Source organism: Dasypus novemcinctus, chromosome X (genome assembly GCF_030445035.2).
Source record: "Dasypus novemcinctus isolate mDasNov1 chromosome X, mDasNov1.1.hap2, whole genome shotgun sequence".
Taxonomy (NCBI): Eukaryota; Metazoa; Chordata; class Mammalia; order Cingulata; family Dasypodidae; genus Dasypus; species Dasypus novemcinctus.
In genome coordinates, this window is record NC_080704.1 from 95,301,605 (window position 1) to 95,311,645 (window position 10,041).

A 10,041-nucleotide genomic window follows, 5' to 3' on the forward strand; every position below is an offset into this window, starting at 1 on the left:
TTATAAACTAGCTGTTACTCACTATGTGTTACCATTCAGTCTATGTATTTCCAGACTTTTAAAATAAAGTTAATTAAAACTTCTAAATACACTAATTATCAGTAGCCTATCTCAGTCCTCCTCATCTCCTTTAAGAATCCAACATGTAACACCAGGTCTTGAAGATATTTCCCTACAATTTCTTCTAGAATTTTTAATGTTCTTGCTTTTATTTTTAGGTTTTTTAATCCATTTTGAGTTAATTTTTGGATAAGATGTGAGATAGGGGTCCTCTTTCCTTCTTTGGGCTGTGGATATCCAGTTTTTTCAGCACCATTTGTTGAATGGACTGTTCTGCCCAAGCTGTGTAGGTTTAACAGACTAGTAAAAAATCCTATGACCATACATGTGAGGATTTGTTTCTGAACCATCTTTTTTTTTTCCCATTGGTGAGTGTGGGTTTCTTTATGCCAGTACCATACTGTTATCAGCACTATAGCTAGGTAATATGATTTAAAGTCTGGAGATGAGAGTTTGCTTTTCCTTTTTATGGTGTTTCTGGTTATTCAGGACCCCTTACACTTCCAAATAAAGTTGATAATTGTGTTTTCAACTATTTTTAAATATTGGTGGAATTTTTTATCAGGATTGTATCGAATCTGTATATCAATTTGAGAATTGACATCTTAATGATATTTATTCTTCTAATCCATGATCATAGAATATTCCTCCAGTTATTTAGGCCCTTTTAGATTTCTTTTAACATTGGGTTGCAGTTTTCTGAATACCAGTGATTTACATTGTTGGTTAAGTTTATACCTGAATATTTGAGTTCTATCTGTCATATTTTCTTCTCACCACTCTTTTGATGCTAAACTAGCATTCAAAAATGATGGAGAGTTCAATATATTCACAGAAAAAGAGAAATGGGAAGAGTATGCCAACAAGAAACTGCCCCTTCAAGAAATTCTAAAGGGAGTTCTGCAGGAAGAAAGGAAAAAACAGGAGAGGCAGAGTTGGAGGAGAGTGTAAGAGCAACAAAAAAGACAAAAAGAGAAGGAAAAAAACAAACAAAATATGACAAACACAAGCCCAATCAAAATATGACTAACATAAATAATTCCTTGAAAGTAATAATACTGAATGTCAATGAATGAAACTCACCTACCAAAAGATTCAGACTGGGACATTGGATAAGGAAATATGACCCATCTATATGCTGTCTACAAGAGACACATCTAGACCCAGAGATTCATGGAGGCTGAAAGTGAATGGTTGGAACACATTCTTACAAGCAAACAAAAACCAGAAAAAGGCAAGAGTAGCTATATTAATATCAGACAAAATAGACTTTAAATGCAAAACAATTGTGAGAGACAAAGAAGGATACTACATATTAGTGAAAGGGACACTCTCTCAAGAAGAACAAAAAATCATAAATATTTATGCTCCTAACAAGGGCACCTCTAAATACGTGAGGCAAACAATGGAAAAATGCAGTGAAAGAATAGATGCATCTACAATTATAGTGGGAGATTTTAATAAACCACTATCAACTCTGGAAAGAACATCTCAAAAGAGAATCACTAAAGAAACAAAATATTTGAACACTATGTTACAGGAGCTGGATCTAATAAACATATACAGATCAATACACCCAAATACAGCAGGATATACATTTTTCTCAAGTGCACATGGATCATTCTCGAAGAAAGACCATATGCTAGGCCACAAAGAAAGGCTTAATGATAAGAAAGATAGAAATCATACAAAATATTATCTCTGACCACAGTGGACTGAAGCTGGAAATCTGCAAGGGCCAGAGGCCCAGATTTCACACCAAGATATGGAAATTAAACACCACACACTTAGGAAACCAGAGGGTCAAAGAGGAAATCTCAAAAGAAATCGATAAATACCTTGAAACAAATGATAATGATAACACAACATACCAAAATTTATGGGATGCAGCACAAGCAGTACTTAGAGGGAAATTTATAGCCATAAATTCATACATCAAAAAAGAAGAAAGAGCAAAAATTGAAGAACTAACTGCACATTTGGAGGAATTAGAAAAAAACAACAACAATGTAATCCACAGGAAGAAGAAAGAAAGAAAAAACAAAGATAAGAGCAGAACTAAGTGAAATAGAAAATAAGAAAGCACTTGAAAAGATAAACAAGACCAAGAACTATATTTTTAAGCAGATCAATAAGATTGACAAGTCTTTAGCAAGACTTACAAAGAAAAAAAGTGAGAAGATGCAAATATGCAAAATAAGAAATGAGAAAGGAGTTTTCACCACTGAACCCACAGAAATAAAGACTGTTGCCGCCTTTCTCCACCCCTCCTCCCCTTCCAGCCCCTGCCGTCCTTCCCGCCAGTCCCACCCATATTGCCAACCCACAATCTGCCCTCTTCCCCACTAACTGCTTACCTCAGGTCTATCCATCAGCTTCAGCCTGTCCACAGCCGCCCCTTAGCCAACCCTCCCTTCATCACGCCCCTCCCTCTACCCACCCCTATAGCTAAGTGTACTTCCGTAATAAAGCAGACCTGTTCCTGCGCTCAGGCGGTCTCCGTGGTTTTTCCCCAACCGCGCGTCCCCCACGCCTGGAGAACCGGTGCTCCCTCTTGGGGCACCCCCCGCCGGTGATTCAGCAGGAGCAAGCCCCCCCGACTCTTGGGCCTCAGCGAGGATGAAACCCTCTCGCTCAGCTACAACTGGCGCCCAACGTGGCGGCTCCTCCCCCGGCCCCTCTCTGCTGTTGCTGCTGTGATCGTCCTCCTCTCCAGGTAGGGACCCCTCGCCCGGACGAGCCCCAAGGGACCCCTCACCGTCATCCCGTCCCTATCCCATCATGGGCGCCTCTTTGTCATTGCATCAGGTGCCGCAAGTCAGGGCCCTCGCTGCCCTGCTCGATACCAATGGAGTCTGCGTTTCCCTGCGGCAACTCCAAAAATACTGGGACCTTCTGCTCCCCTTTAATCCGTGGCTCGCCACTTGCCAACTCTGGAGCCCCTACACGTACTCGCGACTCATAGATCGAGTCGCCTCTGCAATGGAACATGAAAAACGCTCCTTCCCGCCAGGCCTCTTACCCGTTCTCGTCGCCATCCGCGCCTGTCTCCTCGGTGCCCCATCCGAGACTATTCATGAGGCTTCTCCCAAACAGCCTCTAGACTGTGATCCCAATGAGTCCGCCGACACTAACTCTCTGTCTGACCAACTTGCGGCTGCCCTCGAGCGTGAGCCCCCCCATCCGAGCTCCCCGCGGCACAACGAGGCCGCTCCTGCGGCTCCCCAAGATGGCGAACTTCCGCCTTCTTCCTCCACCTCTGCCCAAAATGGCGCACTTCCGGCTTCTTCTTCACCGGGCCCGGAGCCCGCCGGCGGGAACAAAGGCGCTTCCTCTCGCCTTTACCCGCCTCTTCCTGCCCTGTCAGTACCCGGTTCCGCCCCGGAAACTGTATGGTCGCCATCTTCCGCTAAATCGGAAGCGCCCCCCGCGCCATTTTGTTCACAACCGGAAACGGAAGTGACTCCCGTGCCATTTTATACCTCGCCGGATGTAGCTGCTCCGCCATCTTGTCCAACACCCGGAAAGGCCCCGCCGCCATTTTGTTGCCAGATAAATGTTGCTAAGCCACCATTCTTTCAGCTGCATTCCGCTTACCCTCAGCCACCTCCATACGGCGGTAACACCCCGCCTGCGCAAACCGCTGCCTCTAGTGCCACGCCTCCTCAAACCCCTCAACTGTACCCACTAAATCTGCAGCCTACACTGCAACGACCTCAAACTTGGCTGCCCTTCACAGCAGAAGAGGTTAGGACCCTCCGCAAAGCTGTTAAAGAGGATGGAGTTGGCAGCCCTTATGTGATGCAGCTCCTTGAAGAGCTAGCAACTCAACTCATTCTCCCATATGACTGGATTTCCCTAGCCCGTGCCATTTTAGTGCCAGGCCAATTTCTTGAATGGCGCACTCACTACCAAGCAGCTGTTGACCGGCAAGTAGTAGAGAATGCCCAAGCTGGCGTCTTAGATCCACCTGATGCATATACGGGGATCAACAACTATGCGGACCCTCGTCCATATCTACACATTGACCCAGGATTCTGGCACTGGGTAAAATTCCTCGTCCACCAGTCCTTTTCTCTAGTCTCCACCAAGCAGCCCACCAAGCTCGCGCAACTGCTTCAAGACTCTAATGAAACTTTCCCAGCATTCGTCGCCCGCGTCCTGGAAGCTTGCCAGCGGAAAATTTCTAGTGAAGACGCTCAGTTTGCACTCGCCAAAGAGCTCATCATAGATGGATGCCTTGCACCCTTCCGGGCTGTAGTCCTCCCCATACGTGACAAAGCTATCCACGAATGGGTTCTCGCCTGCCGCGACGTTGACCCGCAAGTCAAAACGCTCACTGCTGCCTTTGCTTCTGCCATGGCCGTTTCATCTACTCCCACTTCCGTCTGCTTTCGGTGCGGTCAGTCTGGCCATTTTGTCCATGAGTGCCCTCAGCCAGGCCCAGCACCCCGCTCCGCCCTGCCACCGTGAAGACCAAGAGGCCCTTCTATGCCGTGACCACGCTGTGGAAAAGGATATCACTGGGCTCGTGACTGCCATGCCACCCAAAATTACCAGCAGCCTTTAAACTCCCAGCGGGGCAGGCCTCAGCCCCACCCGCAAGAGGTCCTCAGGAAGACTCCCAAGCCATAATGTGGACAATGCCCATCACACGCCACCAGAGACCCTCATTAGAGCTTAAAATCGATGGACAATGGCTCGATGGGCTTCTGGACTCTGGTGCTGAAGTCTCCTGTGTTCCCTTCGAGATCGCCGCGTTCAATCACTGGCCCCTCAAAACTGGCCCTCAAGTCATCGGCGCCACAGGAGCCGCTACCTCCTGGAAAACATCTCAGCCTCTGCACTGGAGCGACCGAGAAGTCCACGAAGGCCAAATTTGCCCACTCGTCCTCTCGTCAGTCCAGACGATCTTATGGGGGAGAGATGTCCTCAGCCAGCTAAAAGCCCTAATCACCACAGAAGCCTTCTCAGCTGCGCTGCCCCCCCCTCATAGGGGCCACTGCTCCCATCGCAAAACCTGACCCTATCCCTCTGGAATGGGACACAGAGGAGCCCATCTGGGTCGAGCAGTGGCCCTTGCCAGCTCACAAGCTACAAGCTCTCTCTGCCCTCATCGAAGAGCAGCTACAAGCAGAGCATATTGAGCTGTCCACTAGTCCCTATAATTCGCCAATTTTCGTCATTAACAAGAAAAACACTGGCAAGTTCCGCCTTCTCCACGACCTCCGTGAGATCAACAAGCATATTAAGCCAATGGGATCACCTCAACCAGGATGCCCGCATCCCACCGCAGTCCCCCAGCATTTTCATGCGGCAACCATCGACATCAAGGACTGCTTTTTCTCTATTCCTCTTAACCCCCGGGACTGTCCGAGATTCGCGTTCACAGTTCCACGCATCAACAACCAAGGCGCAGCTCAGCGATTTCAATGGCGAGTATTGCCTCAAGGCATGCACAACAGCCCGACTATGTGCCAACTGTATGTCAACCATGCTGTTGAGCCACTGTGCTCCAAGTTCAATCCCGAGCACACATACATTCTCCACTACATGGATGACCTCCTTTTAGCAGCGAGCTCCAGTGTGCTCCTCAATGATCTGCTCTCGGCAATAATAACAAACCTCTCCAGCCTCGGGCTTACTGTGCAGTCTGACAAAATAAACCTCCAGCCTCCTTTCCAATTTTTAGGCTTTCATTTTCATCGGTTTATCCAGCCCACAAGCCCAAAAATCCACCTCTCTCCGAAGATGACATTAACTGAGCTCCAACAGCTCTGCGGGCAAATCAATTGGCTTCGCTTGGCGCTTCCCATCACAACAGCGCAAATGCAGCCTCTCTTCGAGCTTTTGCAGACAAGGGACAGCCCTCCAACGGCGACCACTCGCAGCATCATCATCACTCCAGAGGCTCGAGAAGCCATCCAACAAGTCAGCGCCGCCCTGCAACAGTGTCGCCTGGAGCGGTTCTCCCCCACCCTTCCAATCTTGGCTTTAGTTCTGCCAACGCCAATCACTCCCACAGGTCTCTTGTGGCAAGATGGCCCTCTCCTTTTTCTGCATACGTCAAAGAGCAAACTCCCAAAAATCTGCCCTTTTATAAGGGCCTGGATCACGTTGGCCACTGACTTAGTACTTCTCTCCATACAAACGTATGGCATCCCGCCACACACTATTGTTTGGCCTTTAGATGCCAAGGAAGTTACCTCCCTCATCATGAACAATGCCCAAATGCAGAGCCTGGTAGAGCTCTTTCACGGCTCCTTTGACAACCACTATCCTCATCACCGATTGCTGCAGGGAATGTCTCAATTGGCGTTTTCCAACCCGTTCCGTCCATTGCCCGCACGGAACCTGATCCCTTCTGCTATCACTGCCTTCACAGAAGCCTCAAAAATGGCGTTTGCTGCCATCATATACACTCCTGAGAATCCTGAGCCACGGCAACTGCTGTTCGCAAATGACTTTCTGTTCAAGTGGGTGAGCTTCTAGCTGTCGCTGCAGTCCTCAATCTCCACCCAGACCAGCCTCTCAACATCTTTACTGACAGCCTATACACTCTTCAGGTGTGTCGCAGCCTCCCGCTTGCTACTTTCCTACCAGGTGACTCAAACATCGATCGGGTGCTCGCCTTCGTACAGCGACTGCTTGAGGCGAGGCAGCAGCCCTGGTTCATTGCTCATATCAGAAGCCATTCTGGCCTACCAGGACCGCTGGCTCAAGGGAATGACCTCGCTGATGCTTCTGTGTCAAGCCACCAGGTAAACCCGGTCCTCCTACATGAAAACCCTGCCGACGGGCCGCGGCTTGGAGACTTTGTTAATCAAGCCAAGCTCCTGCATTCCCAATTCCACTTCTCTGCGTGGTCCATCCGGAAGCTCTTCCCAGACCTTCCCATTGAAACTTGCAAACACCTTGTGCGCGCGTGCCGGACTTGCGCGCCATTGTTGCCACTTGGGCCTTTGCAGCCTCAGGGTGTTAACCCCCGCGGCCTCTGCCCCAACTCAAGGTGGCAATTAGATGTCACTCATGTCAGCGCCTTTGGCCGCCTCAAATATCTTCATGTAGCAATTGACACCTTTTCGCATCTGTGCTATGCAGTCCCTCTTGCGGGAGAAAGTGCTAAACACTGCGTCCAGGCGCTTCGCCAAGCTATTTTGTTCATGGGAATTCCATGGGATCACAAAACAGACAACGGACCAGCGTATTGCAGTGCCGCCTTCGCCAGCTTTGTGCAGATGTATCACATCACGCATCATTTTGGCATTCCATACAATCCACAGGGGCAAGGAATCGTCGAGCGCACTCACCAACAGCTCAAGCTACTTATTCAAAAAGAAAGGGCCTCTTCTCCCCACAAGGCCCCAGCCGACGTGGTGACTGCCTGCCTCATTCATCACAATCTCCTAACCTTCGATGACCATGGACTCTCCCCCACCCATAAGCACTGGGGACCCATGTGGCAGCCCTCGCAAGGTCCCCTTGTCCATTGGAAAGACCCTGCCACAAATCGTTGGCAAGATCCAGCTCCCCTCCTAGCACAGGGGAGGGGCTTTGCTTGTGTCTTTCCAGAGTCTGAGCCGCAGCCGCTCTGGATTCCTGGGCACTGCATCCGGCCTGCCACTGACCCATTAGTTCCACCGAACGATCAGCACCCTATGCCTTCGGTGAGAGATAACATTGACAGTGGATACGGCCCAGAGGTCGCCCCGTTCACCCGGATCCAGCACCAGCCATCATCAAGATGCCGCACCGTCAGATGATGCCTCTACACAGCCTCGCAGCCGTTCTCTTCGTCCTGGCTTCCCTCGCTCTCCCAGCCGCTGCCAACCCGAGTCACCAGCCCTTCAATTGGACCCTCTCCCTCTGGCAACAAAAAAGGCTCCTTGCCTCGAATGTAACCGCCTCCGCCCCCTCTTTCACTACTGATGTCGCCAACCTCACTGGACGCACGAACCTTCCGTCTTATGAGTGGGGGGGACACAACCCCGCTGCCACAGGTTTCTACATGTGCCCATCCTCCGCCAGAGGATGCCATGACCCAACGCACTATTACTGTCCTTCCTGGGGGTGCGAAACCATCGCCCACGGATGGTCCAGCGCCCCTAACAAAGACCCATACCTCACTCTCCAGCGTAATGCTACTCGATGGAACACCATCACACTCACAGTCAAAGACCCCAACTCCGACCTCTGGTTACGAGGCCGCATGTGGGGAGCCCGCCTGTATGCAGTAGGCTATGATTACGGCGCCATTATCACTATAAAAAAGGAGCCAATTCCCACACGTTCCACCCCAGTGGGCCCAAATCAGATTTTCAATCCTCCAAAGGCACAGCCCCCTTCTCTGCCCCGCTCCACCTCGCCCGCTCCTTCGCCCGGCACCCCCCTCGCCACTGCCTCCCTCAGCTCCCACAACCCCAAGCCTCGCTTACCCCCTACTCTGTACCCCAGCCCCCTCCCGTCGCCACCCTTTTAGGTCTCGCTGGAGCAGGCACGGGGATCGCTGCCCTTGCCCTCCGGCAGGCGGTCGATCAAGATATTACCTATCTCTCTCCTCCCGTATCTGCTCCCATTCCTAGGCCCCCTTATCATTATCCTTTTAGCCCTCACTGTGGGCCCCTGGGCCATCAGAAGGATAGTCCACCTTGCCAAAGATCAAGCCAATGCAGTGTTCAGCTCCTTTGTACAAGTCCACTACCAACGCCTCACCACCGCTGAGTCCCCCCTCAGCCGTCCACCTCGCCCCTTCCGCATGCACCACCTACTCCAGACCGCACGCCTATAGCTTCTTGTCTTCCTCCCCTCACTTCTCCCCAACTGTTCCTCCCCCTCGGGCGGGGGGTCCGGGGACATCACGAGCCCGTTTCGCTGGCAAGGCTCGGTGCGCGCCAGGTGCCGGCGTGCGCCGACCCTAATGGCGGGCACATGCGTCCTGGCCAGATGCTATGTCGTCCGCTCACGGCCAGCCGGTCCTCGTGGTCTCCCCCCACCCCTCGTCCTATTCCAGTACCCGTCCTTATAACCTCCTTTTCCTCCTCCTCCTCATAATCCTTGTCTTTTGTTGCTGCGCACACAGAGTTATTCACACCCACAGTGCGCACCAAAACTTGTTGCCTCTATTTCCTTTTAAAAACAAAAGGAGCAATTGTTGCCGCCTTTCTCCACCCCTCCTCCCCTTCCAGCCCCCGCCGTCCTTCCCGCCAGTCCCGCCCATATTGCCAACCCACAATCTGCCCTCTTCCCCAGTAACTGCTTACCTCAGGTCTATCCATCAGCTTCAGCCTGTCCACAGCCGCCCCTTAGCCAACCCTCCCTTCATCACGCCCCTCCCTCTACCCACCCCTATATAGCTAAGTGTACTTCCGTAATAAAGCAGACCTGTTCTTGCGCTCAAGCGGTCTCCATGGTTTTTCCCCAACCGCGTGTCCCCAACGCCTGGAGAACCGGTGCTCCCTCTTGGGGCACCCCCCGCCAGTGGTTTGGCAGGAGCAAGCCCCCCCGACTCTTGGGCCTGAGCGAGGACGAAACCCTCTCGCTCAGCTACAAAAGACTATCATAAAAGGATACTTTGAAAAACTATATTCCAACAAAAATGACAATTCAGAGGAAATGGACAAATTCCTAGAAACACATAAGCAGCCTATATTGATGAAAGAAGAAACTGATGATCTCAACAAACCAATCACAAGTAAAGAGATAGAATCAGTAATTAACAACCTCCCAACTAAGAAAAGCCCAGGGTCAGACGGCTTCACAGGTGAATTCTACAAAACATTCCGGAAAGAACTAACACCAATCCTGCTGAAACTTTTCCAAAAAATCGAAACAGAAGGAACATTGCCTAACTCCTTCTATGATGCCAACATTACCCTAGTACCAAAGCCAAAGACACCACAAGAAAGGAAAATTACAGACCAATTTCTCTAAAGAACCTAGATGCAAAAATACTTAACAAAATCCTTGCTAATCATATGCAAC

General features: G+C 50.4%; 1 protein-coding gene across 1 annotated transcript; it reads left to right on the forward strand.

Moving 5' to 3' along the window:
• Positions 1-2,841: 2,841 nt before the first annotated feature.
• LOC139437995 (endogenous retrovirus group K member 21 Gag polyprotein-like) lies at positions 2,842-4,533 on the forward strand. The gene has a single exon (XM_071212972.1). It carries the CDS (start codon positions 2,842-2,844, stop codon positions 4,531-4,533), a length of 1,692 nt encoding a protein of 563 aa, XP_071069073.1.
• Positions 4,534-10,041: the final 5,508 nt, after the last annotated feature.

Bases quoted from the DNA above. Each gene is read 5' to 3' on its own strand.
- LOC139437995 (XM_071212972.1), top strand. From the start codon at position 2,842: ATGGGCGCCTCTTTGTCATTGCATCAGGTGCCGCAAGTCAGGGCCCTC.